The sequence below is a fragment of the Temnothorax longispinosus genome, chromosome 4 (assembly GCF_030848805.1).
Source record: "Temnothorax longispinosus isolate EJ_2023e chromosome 4, Tlon_JGU_v1, whole genome shotgun sequence".
Taxonomy (NCBI): domain Eukaryota; kingdom Metazoa; phylum Arthropoda; class Insecta; order Hymenoptera; family Formicidae; genus Temnothorax; species Temnothorax longispinosus.
Window position 1 is genome coordinate 6,012,458 of NC_092361.1, and position 22,095 is coordinate 6,034,552.

General features: G+C 46.8%; 1 protein-coding gene across 1 annotated transcript; it reads left to right on the forward strand.

Annotated features, from left to right (window-relative positions):
- The first annotated feature begins 743 nt into the window (after positions 1-743).
- LOC139811762 (uncharacterized) lies at positions 744-21,682 on the forward strand. Its single transcript, XM_071776138.1, has 3 exons — positions 744-2,469; positions 15,911-16,606; positions 17,812-21,682. Exons 1-3 carry the CDS (start codon positions 2,028-2,030, stop codon positions 19,056-19,058), a joined length of 2,385 nt encoding a protein of 794 aa, XP_071632239.1. The 5' UTR covers positions 744-2,027; the 3' UTR covers positions 19,059-21,682.
- Positions 21,683-22,095: the final 413 nt, after the last annotated feature.

Sequence of the window (22,095 nt, forward strand, 5' to 3'; positions counted from 1 at the left end):
GATCACAGAAACCGGAGGAGTGGAATTCGCGGGGATAAAGGGAGAGAGAAAAAGATGAGAGAAAAGAGGATAAGCTTAAAAAGAGAGATGGGAGAAAGAGCTTCTCTCTCTCTCATTCTCTCTCTCTCTCTCTCTCTCTCTTTCTATTTCTATCTCTTTCTTCCTTTCTCTCTTTCTCTTGCACGGGGGTGCGCCCACGCCGGTGACGTCACCCGGCGAACGTCGGTTGTGGTACCGACGATGAACGCGTTGGTGTTCAAACGTTCGGGGCACTGAGAAAGAGGAAAGATTGACGAGACAGAGACGCTATCGTGCCTCAAGGAAGGGAACGTGGAGCCGGTCGTCGGTACCAAGGGGAGGGATAGCCGGATGGAGAGAGGACACCGCGAGATGTACCGGGTTCGGATCGGGGAACGGGGGAAATACGGCGAGAGAAGAGAGAAGACATCCTTTGCGCACGAAGGGTGGCGGGGGAAAGGAATGAATGGAGATTGCAGACCACGCGGGAGAGACGAATGGCCCGGAACCCGTGGAGGAAACGGGGGCGAGACAAGGGCGAGGAAAGAGAATCCGCGAGAGGAAGCTAACGAAGACGGGAGGGGGAGAGGGCGGGCGGGAGGGACGAGGAGCAGGGAAGAGACGGGAGGAGAAGAGCGGGGAAGACGAGAGAGAAAGAGAGAGAGAAGGAGGGGTTGTTTCGCGTAGAGTGGCGTAGACAATCACCGTCAACAGTAGCGGGAGTACCCACGGGGTGATGTCGACGACACGTGACGCCGCCGCTTGAATCTCGTCATCGTCCCGGCCCGGCCCGGCCCGGCGCGGCGTTCACGGGGAATCGAACGCGAGCGCGCGACGGCGACGCGCCAACGACATCACAAACCGCCTCCGATCACGGCGCGGGTACCTCTCCTCCGCGTCTCTTCGCCCGTGAGTGCACGAGCGCGCGAACGTGCGAGCGCGCTCTCCAGGCACCCGACAGCTTCGCGCGCGAGCCACGCTTTATTAGTCTAGCGCGGGCCATCGCTGAACCCCTTTAGTCGCTTCTCTACGCTTCGCCTTGTCTCGCCTTCGTCGCCTCGCCCGGTTTCGCCTTTCGTCTCCCGGTCTCCTCGCCTCGCCTCGCGCACCGCCATTGGCCATCGGCCATCGGATCAACGAGAGGACCGTAGATGCGAGTGAGCCTAAGCGTGATAATAGGAGCCGGCGTGTGAGGACAGTGCGACAGGGTTCGCGAAAGAGAGGAAGGAGCCGAGACAGCCGAAGGCGCGCGAGAAGGAAGAGGAACCGAAGGTGGGGCCAACGTGTCAAAGAGAGCGGAAGGTCGATGCGCCGGAGGAACCCGGAGGAAGAGCAAGAGAGCGGTATCCTTCGGTGATACAGTGCGACCAGCACTCGTATACCGGTACGTCGCGTTTATCGGCCACGCTCGCAACCAACGTCCGAGAGCATCCTTTTCCGGCACGCTCCAAGCGATACCATTCGAGGGAGAGCGATACCGAGTACCGATTTATTGGATAATTGCCCGACAACAACTTAATGTCCGGCGAAATTCCGCCGCGTGACCATATTCGGTTCCACGAGCTTGAAAACTGTCGGAAACGCTACTGAAGAAGCGCAATCGACTCGCAAACTTTCACGAGTCCTTTGGCGTTTCATCCTCTCCAAGGACGTTAGCAGTCGTTCGTGCTGAAGGGTAGCGTGGGATCCGCGTGTTCCACGTCGGATTCGCCACGCCGATCGTGAAGACCGCCGAATGTCTCTCAGTTCAAGTGTGTTATCCGTTCGTCCTCGTGAGATTTTGACTGTGGCGCGAACTGGACTCCGTGCGGGAACGGGCGAATGACTGGGTAATCCCGGGTTGAAGAGGGTGTCTTAGCGACGCCGTGACATGTGCGTGCGTTCACCCGCGTCCTCCACGGCATCGTCGTCGACGAAGGCACGCGAGTCGGCGGCGCGCGCGAGATCGGGCGCGAGGATCACGTGGATCGGCACCGCGACGACGACCGGCGACGGGACAGGTTGAAAAGATGCTGGCGCTCGCGATGCGCCGCGAACACACGACCGGGCGCAGCAATTACGAGCCCGCGAATCCGCTCGCGGGGTTCGAGCACCTCCAGCACAACAACGGCAATCCATTCGCGGTTGTGCCCGCCGCCGCTGCCGCTGCCGCCGCCGCCGTCGAGGGCCGGGCGCGCGATGCCAGGCCGGAGGCCGCCGAGGGCGAGCTGCAGGAGTTCGTGGACATTGCGCAAGTGCAACAGCTACTACAGCAGCAGCAGCAACAGCAGCAGCAGCAACAGCATCACCAGCAGCAGCAGCAGCAGCAGCATCACCATCATCATCATCAGCAGCAGCAGGCGACCGCGGCGGCCGCGTCTTGCATCTGGGGAGCGGTCTATCCACCGCCGCCGCCCGCGCTGGGATATCATCATCATCACCATCATCACCATCACGTGCCGCCGCCGTCAGGTAATGTCTGAGCGACGAGCATCCCCCGCGAAATCGAATGGAGGGTTCAGAAGAATGTTTTCTTTTTCCTCTTCCACGAGAGACCGCGAAGAACCGCGAGTATCTTCCGCGGAGATTCGGAGTAGATTCGGAGGTGTCCTCTTTTGACGACTTTTCTTGCGACGCCACGCGCATTCGCGAGACGAACGCGAGAAATATAATTTGCGTCTCGAGCCATTCGACGTTTCTTTCTTTCAGTTTTTCTTTTCCGTCGCGATTTCCTTCTATCTATCGGCACCGACTCGTACGACTACCGGTATTAACACCGGTGCAAACACACTCCCCGCGCGACTGTGTGTATGATAATCGATCTTTTAAAGCTTTAAGATCGGCACGACGAAACCTGTATTTCTAGACTGGCTATTAAATTTCTTGTCACCACGCGAATGTGGCTCGTGAGAGACCTTCGTAGAGCCCGCGCGTTGTTGATAACGATAGAATCAAGCGCGAAGTTAGGATTACATTTATCCGGACGCAAATTGCTCGAACTTTCGTCGAACGTTTCTTTTTAAAAATTTCATCGGCACTTCTGTACGGTCTTCGCAACCAATGAAAAGTGCAAGCTGCTTGAAAATCGCTAACGTCGATTATTTTTGTAATAATTACCTATCATTGTTCGATATCGAAGTCGCTCCTTGTCTTTCACCATTTTTCTGTACAAAATCGCGATTAACGCGACACTATCGATCGAATTATATTCTGAGCCGTCCATTCGATATTTCGGAAGATACAAATTATTAATTAAACGTTAAGATTAAGTAGAACAGTATTTACTTTACTTTAGATCGAACGCAGTCCGTGGCTTGCCCTCTCTTAACCCGTAACAGCAATTCTCAAAACGGATTATTCGCTGTTAAGTTCGTAATTAAACGTTTCTAACCAATTGCTAGCTACATTAGCGATATCTTTTATGCAATGATATTGACGTAAGAAATAATATAAATAACTAACGATTTATCTGCCGTATGGCAGAAAGCTTCTATACCATTAACCATGTTGAAAACAACAATATCGTAACTCAGACACTGATATAACTCCGCTATAAGCATCTAAATAATAAAATAATAATTTACCTTAATGTGCAAAAACTATCTGAAAGCTTCTCGTGCTTTTGTCAGACGCCAAACAATGGGCATTTCTGTGATATTTGAATCCTTTACTTCTATACTCGATAAAGCAAGACGATGTTTAACGAGTACGACGTATGTTGGCTGACGATTATATTCGCGCACAATTTTCTGCTGCATAAATTGATTTCAATTTATATCTCACCTCTTCCGTTTATTTTATATTAAGAATTAATAGTTCTTTAATAAATAACTGGATAAATAACTGGAAAGCGTACCAAAAATAACAAAAACTATCAACGTAAATAAAATTCACCGTAAAAGTGTCCACTATTGTCTTTTCGAATCGACGGAATCGAAACCTAAGCCATCGGAAATTTTAAACAACAGTACGGGGGAGTATTGTTTTGCGAGACATAAAATCTTATTTAATAAATTTCGTACTACATAAAGAGAAGAGCCACGAGTTTTGCCGACGGCAAAATGCAGCTTCTAATTTATGCAGTATAACTCAAATATACGTATAAATAATTTAAAAAATCGTTGTATCTCTATATGCTATACGAAGAGATTGTATAATACATACACATTCGGATTTGCAAAGATTCGAAGTGTATTAGAATCGATAAGATTTCGAGCTCATGTAGGCAAGATACGAGTTTACGCGAGATTTTAAATCTTGCCGTCGGATAATCGCTGTCATCGCTGGCAATGAGACTGCAAGATTGGCGGCGATCTGACGCGAACTGACCCAGAAACTCGTTGTGATCATATATTGCATGACAATAATTTGTACACGACACGCTTTTTATAATATTCATGTAAATAAGTTCATCGTCACGAAAAGCAATAGTTCGTTAATATTTATAACTTGACGGGAAACAAAGTCGTCGTGAGCAATCTAACGTGCAGTTTATCGTCATTTAGAAATTCAATAAAAAATTTTGATGCAGAGACACGCGTTTACCACATGAAGTATTATATTTTTTAAATGCACTGATTTTTCGCAAACTTTTTACTGCCTTCTTCTGTACATCAAAATACTAAGTAATTATATAAAAAAGAATACTTGGACCGGAAGATTATAATACACCATGCATAATTATCTCATAAACATAAAGAGATACGGTTTCTTTTGCGTCTAACGCTCTTTAGGCGATGCCACTTGCGAAAGACGGTGTGTAAAAAGACGAAAGGGAGGGTCGTGCCCAGCACGAGCCGAGAAAGATATTGAAGAACCGATAACTCTTAATTCCACACACCGTCGGTAGTCCCCCTGAATTGGACATGCTACATCACCAGGTCAAGTTTGTACAAGGGGAACGAAACGCCTCCCGTCGACGTTAAAACAGTTTTAAAGCCCGATGATAGCTGGTCCTCATTTAAAGGACATCCGAGGTCCACGGAAATTCATGGACATCTATTGTGGTCCGTGCTCCACATTTTTGCTTTAATACATGCTTCAAAGTAAACGCGCTGATTACGCCGAGAGGTTTTGTGTGCACGCGAGAAATCTTTTTTCCCCCCCATTTGTACGTAAGAACGCGGATTAAAGCGCACGTTTTGCGCAGGTCATTATCCAAAGTGTCGTACCTTCGTATGGTAACGCATAGTAAATCGCATGTACACGCCTGACATTTCGTTATTATTGTATGGATTCGTAAGACAGGAAATCGTACATCATACACGAGCCCACAGTGGGCGGATAAAAGGGAACGAGTCACCTTCTCTCTTTCTCTCATCTCTCTCTCTCTGTCTTTCTCTTTCTCTAGATACCCGGCTCTCATTGACGTCCTCTTAATAATGCTGGTTCTGCTCGCGCTTTCTCTTCTTTCTTTCGCGGAGCTGCGCATAAAAGTTCTTAGCAGAAGATATCTGCGCGCATTAATTTTTACGGTACGTCATACTGCGGGTCAACCACGAAATTTCTTCCAGCGCCGTCTTCAATCTCTAGACAGCCATTGATTTTTCTTTTTCGCAAAAGTGGCCTTTCAAAATTTGACGGTACTAAAAAATTTCACGCGATATAAATATAACTTTTAAATATCTATGTATCAATTTTAAAGCTGATGTTTTTAGAATTATAAGATTGAAAAAATACAATACATTAAGTATTAAACAACGTGTTTTTTTTTTTATAACGACAATAGACTTATGAAAGAGAGAAGATAATCGTTCAATTATATGAGTAAACTAAGAAATTCTTAATAGTTATTTGTGTAACAAGTGCTGTAAGATGAAAATTCACGCCTTTCGGCTCGTGCGTCAACTCCGCACCCGTGAATTTTCATCTTTACGCACGGCTTGCACACCCTATTTTATGTTGCAAGTGCGTGGAAAGTGGTCTATCACGCACGCGTAGCGTGCGTAATGGGCCACTTTCCATGCACGTGTTACATAAAAGAAATTTGCGCATCCACGATTTAATTTTTATTGATCTGTTATTTATCGTATATTTCTGTTACACTATCAAGATTTTATATCTCGAAGAACCTTTTCGTCTCGTCGATGTGTATGATGTATGTCAGTATGGTCGATAGGATAATGATTACAAGAATTGGCTCTTTTTTTATTATCAGTGACGTGAATTCTGAAGAATTATCTTCAGAAATAATTACCTTTCCGGGAGGAAATAAATTACGCGTGCGATTTGAGATAATAATGCGGAGGAATATTTTGGAGGATAATCTAATTGTTACCAAATTAGCTATATATATTTAAGATTAAAAAAAAACAATCGTCATATCAGATAATATCATCATTTCATTACGCTTACGTCGCGTGTGACGGGCATATGCCGAAACATCGTCACAACCTTATCTCATACGTCAAAGCTGACGTATACCCACTCTGACAATCGATCGTAAAATACGGTAAAATTTTTATCGTAAACTAAATTACGTATATGATAACGTAAGAGGTGCAAACGTCGATATTGCGTCACGAGTGCCTTTATCAGGGTATAATCGTGCGACGTGATTAAAATGACTAGTCAACATCGCTCTTCGTATAATACGAAATGTCACGCCGATAATTATTCGATCCATTCTTGCAGATATCATCGGCAGCGTGAAATTGATTAGCGAGACGATATCATAAAGTTCACCGGCAGCTAAACAAATAATGTGCGACAAGACAAGCCGCCTCCTCGAGATAAAATGTGAATTTAAATATGGTGCGCGTGTGGCCATTGCCGAAATCTGTCGGATGTTCCTTTAAATAAGTCAAGATTTCGCGAGATTTCTAACCGATTCCTTCTAGGGTCTGTCTTTAAAAAGGCACAATCAGCTTCCATCAAAGACTTGATTATTAATTTCTTGATTATTAACTCGGGTTTTTTTTACATTTCAGCATTGTTTTCAAGTTTAAAAAGAGAGACGACTCTTATTTTCTTTTTTGACAAAATTTTATCTGAAGCCATACTTTATTTGAAAGTTTTCCCGAGAATAATTGATAACAGGTGTATTATTCATCTCTCAGATTGATCCAGATAATTGACGTCTTACCATACCTGCTATTCCCATTCAACGAAGCGTAAAATCAGATGCTTTAAGTGACCCTTGCGCACACAATTGTTTCGCGTAGCGTCATATACACCAATTACCGAACAGCACACTTTACCTATACTCGACTATCTCTCTTGGATTACTTGAACCGGGTCGAGCCTCTCAGAAACCAAACTAAAATCAACCACGTGAAATAAAAAGGAGAGAAAATTGATGAGAGGCTCAATTAGTGTCACGCGACTAACGTTACTCTCCAATGGACTTTTGCTTAAGAGGATACACCACTGTGAGAATTACAGAATCGACGTGAATCTTAAAGCTCTCACGTGCGATTATGGAAAAATAAAAAGTTGCGAAAGTTCGCTGTGTGTCACTTAACACTAATTTGCGCGACTTACGAACTTTCTGAGGTAAGAAAATTGAGAAATCACGAAGAAACGACGATGCCGCGATAAGGTCCGAAGTGCATTATAAATACCCGTGTAATCGTGTGTTTCGCCTTTGACGCCGCGATACCGTACAAAAGCACGTGTTGGTCTGTATTGGTCCAGTGCGAAATGCTCGTGCCCGACAATTTCTGCTAATACTTTTTATAAATGGCCAAGTATCGATCGTCGAGCTGACAGTGTCTCGAGCGATATAGTGGTCAATGTCAAAGCTGAATTAAATTAAACGAATGAAGTCATATGGCGACCGTAAAGTATAATATAATATTGGTACAAAAAAAATTCATATATATATTTGTAAATTGTAAATAAGTTTGAATGGACTGCCGCGATTTCCGATAAGAGCTCTCGGCGGCGAAGAGGCCGAAAGTAATAATGATACAGTCGTGATACTTTCTAAAAACTGACGCATTCGATGGTTTCTAAGGAGTATGCAAATTTATCGGCGCGGAGGCGTGGACGCGAATTTACTGTCACGATGGAGAACTGTGCATTTTAACTACAATTTATATCGCGCACTTCCTCGTTTCCGCGACCTTTTAACGCGCAGTTCGGTTACAATGAGCACTTACGCGCGGGACACACGTCTGAGATCGCGCATCGTGACGAGATACGGCGATCGTAACTGCCATTATGTCCGTGCTCCACGCCCGAGAATTTGATTTTTCCGAAAGGGGATCGCGTGTTACGCTCGCGCGTGAAAGGGTATACCATAAACACGCGGTGCCCGCGCTCTATGTCGGTACATTTTTTTTTAACAACTCTCTATTAATAATGATCGGGGCAGCGGAAAAAGATTTACCACGTGAAGAAGTTACAAAAGCGTAATGCAAGCAAATATTAATAAACCGTGATAACGTCAGGGCAAGGCTGGGGTGGTAGGTGGGGGGGAGACTGAACTGACTAAAAATATAATTGCTTTATGAAGCGCGGATGTGGATACTTTATATAAAATTTCTTTTAAAAATACAACATTTAAAATAGTGCGGATACATGATAAAGTAAAAGAGAGAAAGAGAGAGAGAGGAAAAGAGGATAAAATCAGGAAGCAAAAAAGGACACGTACGCCTTTTACTCTTTTCCATCGCGGAAAAGTTATAAAGTGACATTTCCGAAGTTATTACAGAGATGAAAAATCTTTTTATATCAAATGTACAAATCTGTGGTTTCTATACTTGATCTCTTCTTCTAGATATTTTTCATTGGATATTGCTCCTTTTAATTTTCAGTATTTTCACACAATTGAAAATCGCGGTATTTAAACTATTTAATTTAAAAATGAATTTCGATCGTAATCACTGCTTAATGAATATTTCACCCTTGCTTGCGTACCCTTAAAACTTAATTTCCAAAGGAGACTATTTTCAATCATTCGTAACTTGAGAATGGTTGGGTCTCTGAACTTCTTGTTTAGAAAACACTTATTCAAAATAATGGAAGAATTCTTAAAATGAAGAGTTGTTTGATAAGAGTTCGGAGCGTCTCCCATGTAGATAACAATTCGCGGAAACTTTCTTCCGTTTCTGCTAAAAAAAAAAAATAAAAAAAAATCCGGAATGGAAGTCCTCTAAAACAAGAATGGTGCATCGATCCGAGACGCGCGTTTCACACGAGAGATGGTCGTAAGTCCACCCAGACAATCCTCCCGAGACTATTTTTGCACCGTGGCCTATCGATTTCTGGGATCCTCTCCTTCTCGCTATAGCCCGTGTACTTGGACGTCAACGGCGGCTAACGTGTAACGCGTAGTTTAACCCCCTTCGTCTTGTTTCCCGCTTAGTCTTATCGGTCGATGCTGACGTAGATGCTTCATACGTCCTATGAGCCATTCATAGACGATAACGGCACACCAACACACGCGCGCGTGCCGGCGTATTTTTATCGCGCTATAGCGCACCGGCGTACAAATCCGCGAAGCTATGGCATAAAAATACATGGGAGCAATGTGTCGGTCCCGCGATTATCGTGACGATTCCCATGCGAGGCCGCTGAATATAGCATCTTCCGTATGAGTCCACACAGATCGTTAAATTGTGCGCGTAAGCGGGTCGATTTTTTTTCTCTCTCCTTCGGCCAGGCGCGTCGTCGCGACATCCCTTCTGCCTGCCATTTGGCACTTACGTTTGCGAGGGTGCGTCCGAACCCTCGTAATGTTATCGTCGATATCATATAATGCGTATTCGTACATATCATTGCGAACGCGCAACATGCGTGGTCGAAATTTCTTGGATACTTTGACGACTGTTGCGGCGCGGGTAATTGCTTCGGTAATTTCAGTCTCAAGGTATGCGCGAGAAGAACTTAAGCTCGTTCCCCGAGCTATGATGGATAGCGTAGGTAATAGCCTATAGGCAGTGATTTTAGAAGCGCCGCTGGTTAGCCATTAATATAACTGTTTAAAGAGAATTATTTTTTTCCGCAATTTTCCCTTAAAAAAATTGTATCTTGACTGGTTTAGTATTTAATTCTCGATTTTCAATATAGATGTAAGATCTGACATCTGAAAGATTGTCTCCAATTTTCTATATGTTTCGAAAAGTTGCCGAATATCTTCGGCGACCTCTCAGGCTTTTATCTCGTTCAGGGTTTCGTAATTAAATTACCCTCGCTTCGCGATCTGACGTATAGATAATGATCTGCGGCAACTGTCATAATCGGAAATAACGCTCTCATCATTGCGGTGCAAGCTACTGAAAGGTCGAAGTAAATGCTCGTATCTACCGGAAACGATCATTAATCAACGATCTCGGTAACGTGTCGCGCAAAAACGTGCGAAAGCCTCGCGAGTCGTCGCGGACTCGTCGTGTGACTCACCAGCTCGCGTATAAGCGCCAAAGTACGTAATAGCGATCGCCGCGGTACAGGAGCGATTTAAAATACACATCGCCTGCAGCGGCTGTTTCGCATAAACGACGAAACAAAGCGTGAGAAGCATTAGAGTACACTCGCGCGCTTCTTTCACGATATATATTTCTCACTGTGCGTTCCCTTGAATTCGTCGTCTATTATTTTTAGTTTTCGAGATCATGTGTGAAATTTTCGAAATAGTACACGTCGCTTTGACGTAGAATGGAAAGACAACCGGCGGAGGAAAATGGAGTAGAAACGTCGCATTGAAGTCGCCTTGCGAAGTTTAAGGATACCAAACACAAGCATGAATATTAGAAATTGTAAATATTGCCGAATAAGATAGAACTGAACGTTCAAGAATATTTAAGTGACAGAATGTGCATTATACTTCCATTATAGATATTAAATGTTATATACTGTAGGAGGTCTACTTTAATCTTTGAAGGGCTGCGCGAGACGTTATCCAAATCAATGTCACATTTCGCATCCGATTATACATATGTTTTCTTGTAGCGAAATTTTCGTCATTTAAGAAAAAAAATTCTGCGGCTCTCCAAAGATTAAATGGTACGAGTAAACGTTTTCCTTTAAAACTCCTAATACGCTTCTTTTAAATCTGGTTTTCCTCAAACAAAAATCTAATCACAATAAGCTTACTCGATGCTTTTGTATTCAAAGTTTTTAAATACTCGCGTCTCTCGCGTACCAAGAATTCGCAGTGTGCTTTAAAGCGCATCGTTTCGAAGGAATCCAGAATCGCGCGCGGTCTCGTGCCAGAACATTTCGCATTGTCCGCTTTTCGTAATTTTACGTATAGCGTCATCCCCGAAAGCATCCTAATTTACATCTCGCGTCAATCTAAAATTTCCGCGAGCTCCAATATCGTGTTTGTTATCGCGCGCGCGGTTCTTATTTATCCCATACCATACGCGAGCTGCGTCTCTCGCTGGGTCGATCAATAAAAAAATATAAAACGCAGAAAGGCAGCGCGACGATGACGAGCGAGAGGAGGAGGAGAGGCGCGCTCTGCCAAAAATCTTTCGCATCATCGGTTGACTGACTCATCGGCAGCATAGGGAAATATTTGACGCTCGCTGCACTAGTCATCCCGGGTATTTGGGGATGCTGGGTGGCTCAGGTGGTTGCGTGGCGGCTTGAAATAGCGCCGTTCGCCCGCGCAAAATCGCGTCGATTAGGGCCACGAATAGTGCGCGCCCACCACCTCGTCAAGAGCCACCGGTAATTTTAGAACATTTTGTTGTGCCAGATCAACGTCGTTGGCGTGCGTCACTGTCTCTTTGCTCCCGTACGTACGTGCACTGATTTTTACGTAAATTCGATCGGACAGAAGTAGTATCAACGCGCATCATCGCGCGCGAGATCATTTTAGAGTGTCTTGTGCGTATTATTGTTGCAAAGAAACTTAACAAAACGGTTTAGACCATTTCTATATTATTGATTCATTGATATGGTAATCATTCTTCCGTGTAAAAAAATAATTATGTATGTAACATATATTTCTCAAATGACAGTAAAGATGAAATAAAAATATGAGAGAGATTAATAGAGAGATCAATAGTAGTATCAACGCGCATCATCGTGCGCGAGATCATCAGAGTGTCTTGTGCGTATTATTGTTAACAAAGAAACTTAACGAAATGGTTTAGACCATTTCTATATTATTGATTCATTGACACGGTGATCATTCTTCCGTGTGAAAAAATAATTAATTATGTAGCATATATTTTTCAAATGACAGTAAAGATGAAATAAAAATATGAGAGAGATCAATAGTAGGTATAATATATTCTTGAAGAGAGTATCGGCTTATTTGGTGGCGCCTAGCATTAATTATAATTATAGGCCCGGTGTCCGCATCACCCGAAAGTAAAACACACACACACTTGCTAGCATATTTCCTGATAGCTATATAATTTCGTCATCAATAATATTATTAATACCTCCAACATAGAATAGATTTCTATTAAATCGATACCTTTCAACATTACGTTGTAACAATCATGAATATGTACGGAGAGCAGTAAAATAAGCTACAATGGCTTGTATCTCGCTTTTGTGGAAATCTAAATATATTATTACGTATACCTGCTCTCGAGCTCGAGCTATTTTACGCGATTATACAGCACACTCCTCATCGAGGGATAATCAAAAAGCGAAGTAAAAAACACGCGCGAGCAGGAGGAGCGAGAGAGAAATAGAGAGCGAATAGACACCCGGCGATGAAAAGGGGGAAGGGGGGGGCGAGACACCAAGAGAGCAAGACGGAGCGACGCGAGAGAGCGAGGGAAGGGAGAGGGGGAACGGGCGCGTGGCAGCGCGTGGTGCCAAATAGGGCATCAGGTGGTTGCGAGACGCCCGCGAGAAAAAGATCGTACGCGCGTGCGCGCATATACGTGACTGCTAACCGGGCGCTCACGCACGCACGCAGGCACGCACGGACGCGGACGCACGCGTCTACCGCACAAATGGCACGCGTCTCTTACCCTCCCGAGGAGAGCTGCCGGGATCGGTCTCACGTATGGCAGACACGCGCGCTCACAGATGTTAAGAGACAGACGGAGACAGAGGGAGAGCGAGAGGGAGAGAGAGAGAGAAAAAGAGAAAACCACCGTCCGGGGATAAAATTACTTTCTCCATACGCGATGGATTTGTATCGCTTTTACCGCGAGATGACTGCGTAACTATTTATATGTATATGCAATCGGCCAAACGCGAGAGGCCGCATTCTCGACGCTCCGTCCGTCGTGATAGATCCAATAATAGCGGAGTAGACCAAAGCAAGAGAGAGAGAGAGAGAGAGAGAGAGAGAGAGAGAGAGAGGAGGAGAGCAGATCTCTTGCTCCCCCGCGATCGATGGTTTCCTCCACGTCATCCCGCGCCGATACGTGTGCGAGCGCGGGATAACGATCTGCGGAATTTCATTATCATGCCGCGCGCCTTTTCCGCGCGCGGGCTTTAAGTTACCGATATAACGCGGTAAATGGGCGGCAATTTGCCTGCACGGGCGTCCCGCGCCTAAGTGAATACTTTATTCTCTAGGACTTCGCGCATAATTGACGGTAATACAAGATAATTTACCACGGGGCACGGCTTACCATATTTGCCCCGGCTAACGTATACGAGCCGCTAATAATTTCGCGCCGGCCGACAGGCGCGGGATTATGACGGGAATAGCATATCGACGTTGACGTTGACGACAGGTTCCGACACGCGATCCTAAACAGGTCCGGCCTGCTTATTTTAATTTATGATTAACTATATGTATAAATAAGAGACGCCACGTTCTCTTCCTCTCTCAGAAAAAAAAACACAAGAAAAGGAAAAAAAGAATTACCCCTCAGCTCGATCGCCCGATCGGCGACAAAACCGCTCCGCGACACAACCGCGTCGGATTGATCGCGCCGTCCTCCGCTCCACGCTTTTCCGCTCTCCTTATTACGCCAATTCGCGGCTTTTCCTCCATCTCCGTCGCGTGCTCGCGCGCGTTCTCGAAAGTGCCTCGTGGGGGGACAACAGTCGTGCGCCGCGGGTCTACGTCACGATGCCCTACGTCACCGGTGAACGGGGTTGTAGAGCCGGCGGGGAAGCACGGGGAGGAGAAGAGGAGGAAGCTCCGATGGTGGGACGCTAGGAGTACGCGAAGGGAGACAGGGGGAGGGTGGCGGCGCGCGAAGGGCGACTGGTGGGGGGGGCGAAGTTAGATATACGTTCGTAAGCACTGGCTGGCAACTACGACGGCGCGAGAAGCACGGAAAGATCAGGGGGTCGGGTGGGAGAAAGGGGGGGAGATCGTTCAGATCTTACGCGTATATGCGAGACGCATGTATACATGTGCGTGTACACGTATACACGTATATACGTGCGCGCGTTTGTACGTATATTTAAATATACGCGCGTATATTTAAATACACACGTATATATGCTGGCAACGTATATAAATACGCGCATACGTATGAAGACGTATCCACGCGCGCGCACACACGCGTGCGTAGACAGTGGTCCGGCCGGGCGGGGATTGGCTGGCGGTCTCGACTCGGCGCTTCCAAATATGGGACAGTCTCGGCGGTCCATTCATAAAACTACGGGGCGCGCCGCCGCTCGGCTCAGTTCGTGCGCGACCCCCACGCATCGCGCGTCCTTTAACAACGTCGCCCGTGCACGAGCCAATGCACATTCTCTCGACCGAGGTATACCTTTACCCGAAGGAGAGCCGCGCTTAAAGAAAGGGAGAGAAAGAGAGAAAGAGAGAGAGAGAGAGAAAGAGAAAAAGAGATAGAGAAAGAGGAAAGAAAGAGAGACGGATAAACATGGATGGACAGAGAGAGAAAGAGGGAGAGAGATAGAGAAAGAGAAAGAGAGAAGGAGAGAAAGAGAAAAAGAGTTCGCCGACGCGACGTAAAACGCGCGCGGCCACTCGCGCTCGCGCTCGCGCGCGCGCGCGTGCTCACGTTCGCGCGCCTACGCACACGCTCCCGGATCATACACGCTGTATTTGCTCTCACTCGCGCACAGATTCGGAGCACGCGTGGACCTGACGCGGCAGCGGCGGCGGCGGCGGCGACGGCGGCAGCGGCAGCGGCGGCGACGGCGGCGGCGGCGACGGCGGGTGGCGGGTTGCCGGACACGTCTTCTCCCGCCGCACGAATACTTTTGCCTCGCTTCCCGACGCGTACTCACGTCGGCTCTCTCTCACGGACGCGTCCGTAAACGTCGGGAAGGTGAGAAGAGAAGTGTATTACCCCGAGAGCGGTGCGCGCCCCCGGACGTAAACGCGACCGGTCGGTCCCACGATTGTATACCCGTCGTTTATATAAACCTCTCCTCGCTTCGTCGTCCGTGAGGTGAGAAAACGGTGGTACCGGACACCACGACCGTACCTGAATCGAAATTCGTCGAGATATACCTATATATTGCGTATACGAGAGAGCCGCAACGGTCCTACACGCGCGTATATTAACTTCGCCTGGCGCACGGTGGTGGTAAATGGTGTCGGTGATGGTGATTCCTAGTGGTCGGTGGTGGTCCGTTTCGCGACGCGGTGTTGCCGGCCACGGCCGGTGGCATCCATCGAGGTAAAAAAAAGAAAAATAGAGAAACAAGAGGCGGGAAAGGAAGACACCCTTTTTTCTCGCGTCAAGCGGCGCGCGAACGGCTCGTTCGAGTTAACCCAAGGGCGCGCGCCACGCGATCTCGAGCAAGAAAGTGGGAAACGTCACCGCATACTTAATCGCATACTAATCCTACTAGCCGAAAGGAGTAAAGTGACGGAACCACGGACCGATCCCTGCGACAGATCGCGAGACATTAACGCATTATTCACAAGTTTTTAACACGCGCGCTATTTACATTGGGAGATAGAGAGAGAAAGATAGAGAGCGAGAGAGAGAGAGAGAAAGAAAGAGAGAAAGATACTTAATTGCTCTCGAAATAATAACTTAAGACTCTCGGAGCGATCGAGGAACGGCTGTAATAATTCTAACCATAATAATTACGTTGAACGATACAACCGCAGGCGAGGACACGCAGTGCGGCACCGAGGATTCTGTCGTCGCCCAGGGAGGCGACCAGCTCCAGAGGATGACTATGGACGGCGTAGAGGTGGTGGGCTCGCAGCCGCACGCGGCCACCAGCCCGTTTCTGCTCTCCTCGCCGCCGTTGGGCCATCATCATCATCATCACGCGACGTTCAATTTGCCGGTGCAGCTTAGCTTCGACGCGTGTTTACCTTACAACGCGGCCTCCTCGTCCGGCTCGGTCACCTGCGGCGTCACCGGGCCGCCCCCCGTTAACGCGACCTGCACGAACTCATCCTCGAGCAGCTGCGGCAAGAGCACGCCGCAGCTCTCCCTGTCCTCGAGCGTGCCGCTACATATGCAGCTTCAGATCAGCTCGACCGCTCCCCCCTCGGAACACAACCACGGCCGGCATCATCAGCATCACTTGGTGGACCAGCATCGATTGGACGATCATCACCAGCATCAGCTGGTGCACGTCAATGCGTCCTCGCCGTCCACCGACACCGTGGACGGTAAGCGGCACCGGCAGCCCGATGACGACGACAAGAGCTGCATCAGGAATTGCAGGAGCGACATTCACGATACGAACGATAAGGATAAGCCCGGCGACCTGAACACGCCGGTCACCACCAGCAGCGACCTACCGTCTTTCTTCGGGCCCTCCGCGCTCGTCGAACCGCCACCGATCTCAGGTACCTACATCTCAGAGCTAGTCCTTAAGACGAGAGAATCGATCGAGGGAGACCACCCTATCGTTTTCTCCTCAATCGGAATATACCTACTTCGTCGCTACGACTTTATTTGTAGCGTAACGCACAAGAGGGGGAACAATACGATACGCGCGATTGTACGCGTATGGCCGAGCTCGGGGCCGATCGGACACGATCTGTATCCCTCGTGATTCGGCGAACGTTAACAGGATTACATGGGCGAAAACACGGCGCCGATTGAATACGTACTGTTTCGCTTTCGTCGACCTTTCGCTTTCTATACGATCCGCGAGCTCCTCGCGCTTCCTCGATGCCTGGTCGTTAGCATCTGCATCATTCGCGGGAAAATTTCGGTAACCGCCTAAAGTACCCCGAGCACCGCACTCTCGAGCGGGTGCGTCAAGCAGCCGTGGCGTCTGCGGAGAGGAGCCATGAGGCGTGTTACTGACGTTTATTACACTCGCCCGCGAAAACACGTAATATCGAAGGTCTGTCCGCCTGTCGCGGATCAATACCCAACGACCCCGACATTCAGAGACCCTCCTCTGCATCACCGCCACCTCCTCCTCCTCCTCCTCCTCCTCACTCTCCTCCACCTCCCACTATCCCTTCGGTACGGTTCATTCATGCTTCCAGCTGCCCCCACCTCCGCCACCCTCAGTACCGTAATAACCCTCCCGATTATCGTACAGCTTGACAAAGGCGTTTGCTATATACCTTTTTATCTCCCGACGTGAAAGTATGTATATTTAATAAAAGCGCAAACACACAATTACGACGATTCCTAGCGTGTTTCATTCCTCGGCGATGTATTCGACAAGTTATATCGTAAAAAAATATTATCTTATTAAAGTAAAGTCTCTTATTAAGTTAAAGTCTTTTTATTATAAAAAAAAAAGAAAAATGCACGGTACTACATTCCATTTGTTTGTGATTTTGATGAGTACTTCCTCCAACGCCAGTTAGCAATTATATGAGTAGGAAAGGAAGTAACAACGCGGCAGGATGCAGACAAAAGATAGAGCCTCTGTGAGATAAAGTCACCCCCGTATCGCGCGTTTCTTCCTGTCGGCTCTCGATACAAATACGCGTCCGTCCGTCGCGTATATAGGACACATAAATGAAACATACGCGACTTGATACGTTTGAGATCGAGACTAAGCGATGATTTTATCGGTGCTTCACAGGCAGCCTGGCGAGTGAGGATCTCTCTTTGGAGGAGGCGACCGCGGAGGAAGACGAGAACGGTACGTCTGCCGACAGGGATCATCGGCATCATCACCATCAGGACGCGCGAAATGCCGTTACGTCAAACGCGCCCCCCTCGAGCAGTCCGCCGTCGCGTCATCACCAAACCCAGGACGAGGCGGATCGCTGCAACGCGCTGCAAAGTGGTGTAATTTTATACTCACCGCATTCCACGTCCGCTGTGCCCGCGACGAGCGTGAATATCTGCAATGTACCGACGTTGACCTATCGCGGCGTCTTCACCACGACCTGCGCGCAGTCCTCCCCTCTGAGCAATCTCCAGGGCGACCAGCAGCAGCAGCAACCGCAACAGCCGGGTCAGGAGCTGTGGGGGCCGTTACCGTCGCCAACCTTAACCTTGGCGGGCCAGCCGTTCCTTCACCCCAACTTACACTCAGCCGCGTACAGCGGCGAGACCGTCGAATTGCTGCAGGTCGATTCGAAACCACCCCCGCCGCCCGGTTATCACGACACGGCGACTACCACCCCCGCGACCTGGCTGACGGGTCACGAGGACGCTTACGATCCCGGTCTCCTCTCCCACCATCATTCTCACGCCCATCATCAGGAGACAACGTTGAAGCAGGAGCCGACGGGCACCGGTTACACTTCCAGCGTTCCACAGCAACCTCAGCAAGCTCAGGCGCAGGCCCAGCAACAGCAACAACAGCAAGCTCCGCCGTCTGCGGCTTGCGGTACGGGAGTCCAACTGGCCGAGTACAATCCGAGCACGTCGAAGGGCCACGAGATCCTTTCTCAGGTCTATCAGCAGAGCGCCCTACCGCTCCGGTTGGTCCCCGTGAAGCCGCGCAAGTATCCGAATCGACCGAGCAAGACGCCGGTCCACGAGCGGCCTTACGCTTGTCCGGTGGACGGCTGCGATCGCAGGTTCTCTCGCAGCGACGAGCTCACCCGGCACATACGCATCCACACCGGGCAGAAGCCGTTCCAGTGTCGCATCTGCATGCGCTCGTTCTCGAGGAGCGACCACCTGACCACCCACGTGCGCACGCACACCGGCGAGAAACCGTTTTGCTGTGATCAGTGCGGCCGAAAGTTCGCCAGGAGCGACGAGAAGAAGCGCCACGCAAAGGTACACCTCAAGCAGAGGCTGAAGCGCGAGACGTCCCACGCTAATCCAAGAACCCATCACCAGAGCCACGCGTCGTCACCCTGCAATCAATGAATTCCATGACAACGATGTTGAAAAAGTCTCCCTTTAACGTTGAGATCTCATTACGTTTGTCACGTTCTGACAAGTTGTGATCTATGTCTCCCCGATTCTATTTCTCTCCCCTATCCTCCTCACCGTTCCCTTATTTCTCGCCTCTTCTCTTTCTCCGACCATCGCTCGCTCTCTCTCTCTCCTTTCCTGCATCTCTCATGATGACCGATGAGGAAATCGCGGAAATCTTTAGGCGGTCAAAACTGATCCGTCGCTGACTGATCCGTCATTTATCGTCGGTCCATTAACTCTTTATATTATCTTAAGAATATAGCTGGATACAAATTAATTGAATCTCACGAGCAGCACAAGACAAATTCTTTCCGCTATCTAATAAACAATTTGCTCATTCTGAAAGTTATCATGTGAAGGAAGAAAGAATTAAATGTCGTATATGTAATTCTTATCATTCGCGAGAGGACGATTAACTTCATATATTTTAAAATAAAACGAGAATAAGAATTTCCTCATTGTACATACGAAGATAACGTTTCTTGCGTCATAGCAAAAAATCGAAGTACTTAAAATATCCTACACACAATCTGTGCGATCATTGAAAACGGACTCGCAGTTGAATGGAAGCAACCACAATGACATGGAAGTTAATCGTCCGATTATAAAAAAAAAAAATCCCATTAATAGAAAAACGACAGACGTTATTCCGCTTTACATGTACTTCGTGTTTTAGCTTGTATCCAGACACGTATATGAAATATGAATTATCTCTCTCTCTCTTTCTTTCCCCTCCTCGCGATATTCGGCAGCATCGCGTATCTAGATACCATTGAGCGTGGCAAGAGCATTTTCGTGCAATTGTATAACACGAAATCGATACCATCTGCAGCTTCCGGGAATCGTAGAGCGAAGCGGAAGATAGACAGATAGAGAGAAAGAGAGAGAGAGAGAGAGAGTGAGCGAAAGAGAGGGAGAAACGAGAGAAGGGAGGGGGGGTGGGATGAGGAGGAGCAATGCGTCTCGTTGCATGCGAACGACTGTGCGAGAATGTAATGCCACGTAAGACGATAAAGTGTTATGTATCGACTCGTTCCATGGTCAATATGAGAGAAGCGGGACTCAATGTTTAAGATCATATATTTTGTCCCCTACCCCGTCCCCCCCCCCCTCACGTTAAGAGTGCAATTTAAAAGACTCACGCGGTTCGAGTGCAATTCCCATGAAATTCATATTTCTATGGAGCTGTATACTTGTAGGTAGGTCTGTCTCACAAGGATTGTTGACAAGCTTCGCGGCAACGGAAATAGAGATATTTTTTTATTAAGTATACATTTGTACATAACTATGATTCACACACTGAATCTCTCTCTCTTTCTCTCTCATACGCAAAATACGAAAAAAAAAGTAAACGGTCAAGACAAAAAGTATTTATTTTTGAAAAAGATTTTACGGAATTGCGTTAGAAAATGTTTAGGTGCTAAAAAAAAAAGGGAAAAAAAAGAAGTTCCTCTCTTCTTGCGATAAGATGTTGTTAAGAAACTTAGTTTCGACGATTGTTAAATTTTTCCCGAAGCTACGTTTCCCCGCCGGAGAAATTGTGCAATGTATTTTCATAAATTTTCCCCGTCAAGTTTTAATTTCGTAGCAGCGTCAGCAGCGATATAGCGCTTCTTTTCCCACCACCCTCCCTCCCTTTTTTAAACCGTTCCCGTTGCCCTTACACCTGCGTTCGCGCGCTGTATTTTCTTCGTGCTCCGAACACGCTAAATCTCGGCTGTCTCCCGTCAAATACTTCCAATTCGCTATCATTCTTTCGCCTCTCCTCACCTCCCCTTCCCTCTCCCGCATTACTGTAAAAAAATTCCACGAATAATTGTAATTAAACGTGATTATCATTGTTGAAAGAAATATTTCTTGTACATATGTATATAACTTATTATACATAATTGCTGTATGTATGTAAAATCTAACGTTCTCTTGCCATTTTCCCTTCCCACCCCCTCTTCCCATTCGCCCCTTTCTTTTCTTTTCTTCATTTCGCATTATTATCCCGTACGTGTATACATATATTTAGCAATTGTTAATGTTATGTATATGTTGCTCTATTTATTAACAAGATGACTATATCAAATGAATATATTGTTAAAGTTAAATAATTATTTTTATTATTGTAACGACTCTATTCTGGCGTGCAAATGCGTTGCAACAACATGACAGAAGTGACATGGTGTCCAAGCTTGTATGAATTATAAACATTTAAGTCGCATATGCGTACACGCACGTACACATACATACCCACATTTAGATACACGGAACAAACACGCACACACACACCCACGTCATATGCGAACGCGATGATACGCACTACATAAATTGTAAATGCAATGTAATGCAAGCGCGTTCCCGAGAAAATACTTTTTTTACAGATAGTATTATCCTATCGCTAGATAAATTATATGTAATTATTATACATATTGCGCTCCGAGTGCAATGCACATAACAAAAGCTCTCAGCTACCTGTATATTCGTGTTGTCATCATCGCCCCTGCATATGCTTCTCTTTGCAAAGCGGGTAACGCGAACAATCTTGCAACAATTATTAACAGAAATACAATTAACATTGACTCGAGGCCAAGTTGTTCTGATTATTTTCGTAACCCTTTCACAAGAGTTGTATACGAACTTGTTACGAAGAATGGGATTAAACGATTGGTGCAGGATGCATTCCTTGAACAATTTGAAGTCGATTTTTTTCTCGGTCAAAATTTCATCGTCAACCAAGCTTTAAATTCAAATTTTGCGTTACTGTAAAGTTTGCTTAAAATTATAAGCAGAATTTTATTTATATTTTTATTTTCTCTTAAATCTAAAAAAAAAAGATTTTATTTCTAAATGCAAAGAACTATCGGCGTATCGATATTTTTACTGAAAGAATAGTTGACTTTATGTTGATCAAGGAACACATACCGTCGAGTTTTTAAACACACTTAAACCTTTTCTTAACGCTCTGTGTAACAAACACAAAATGTATACAACAAGCTCA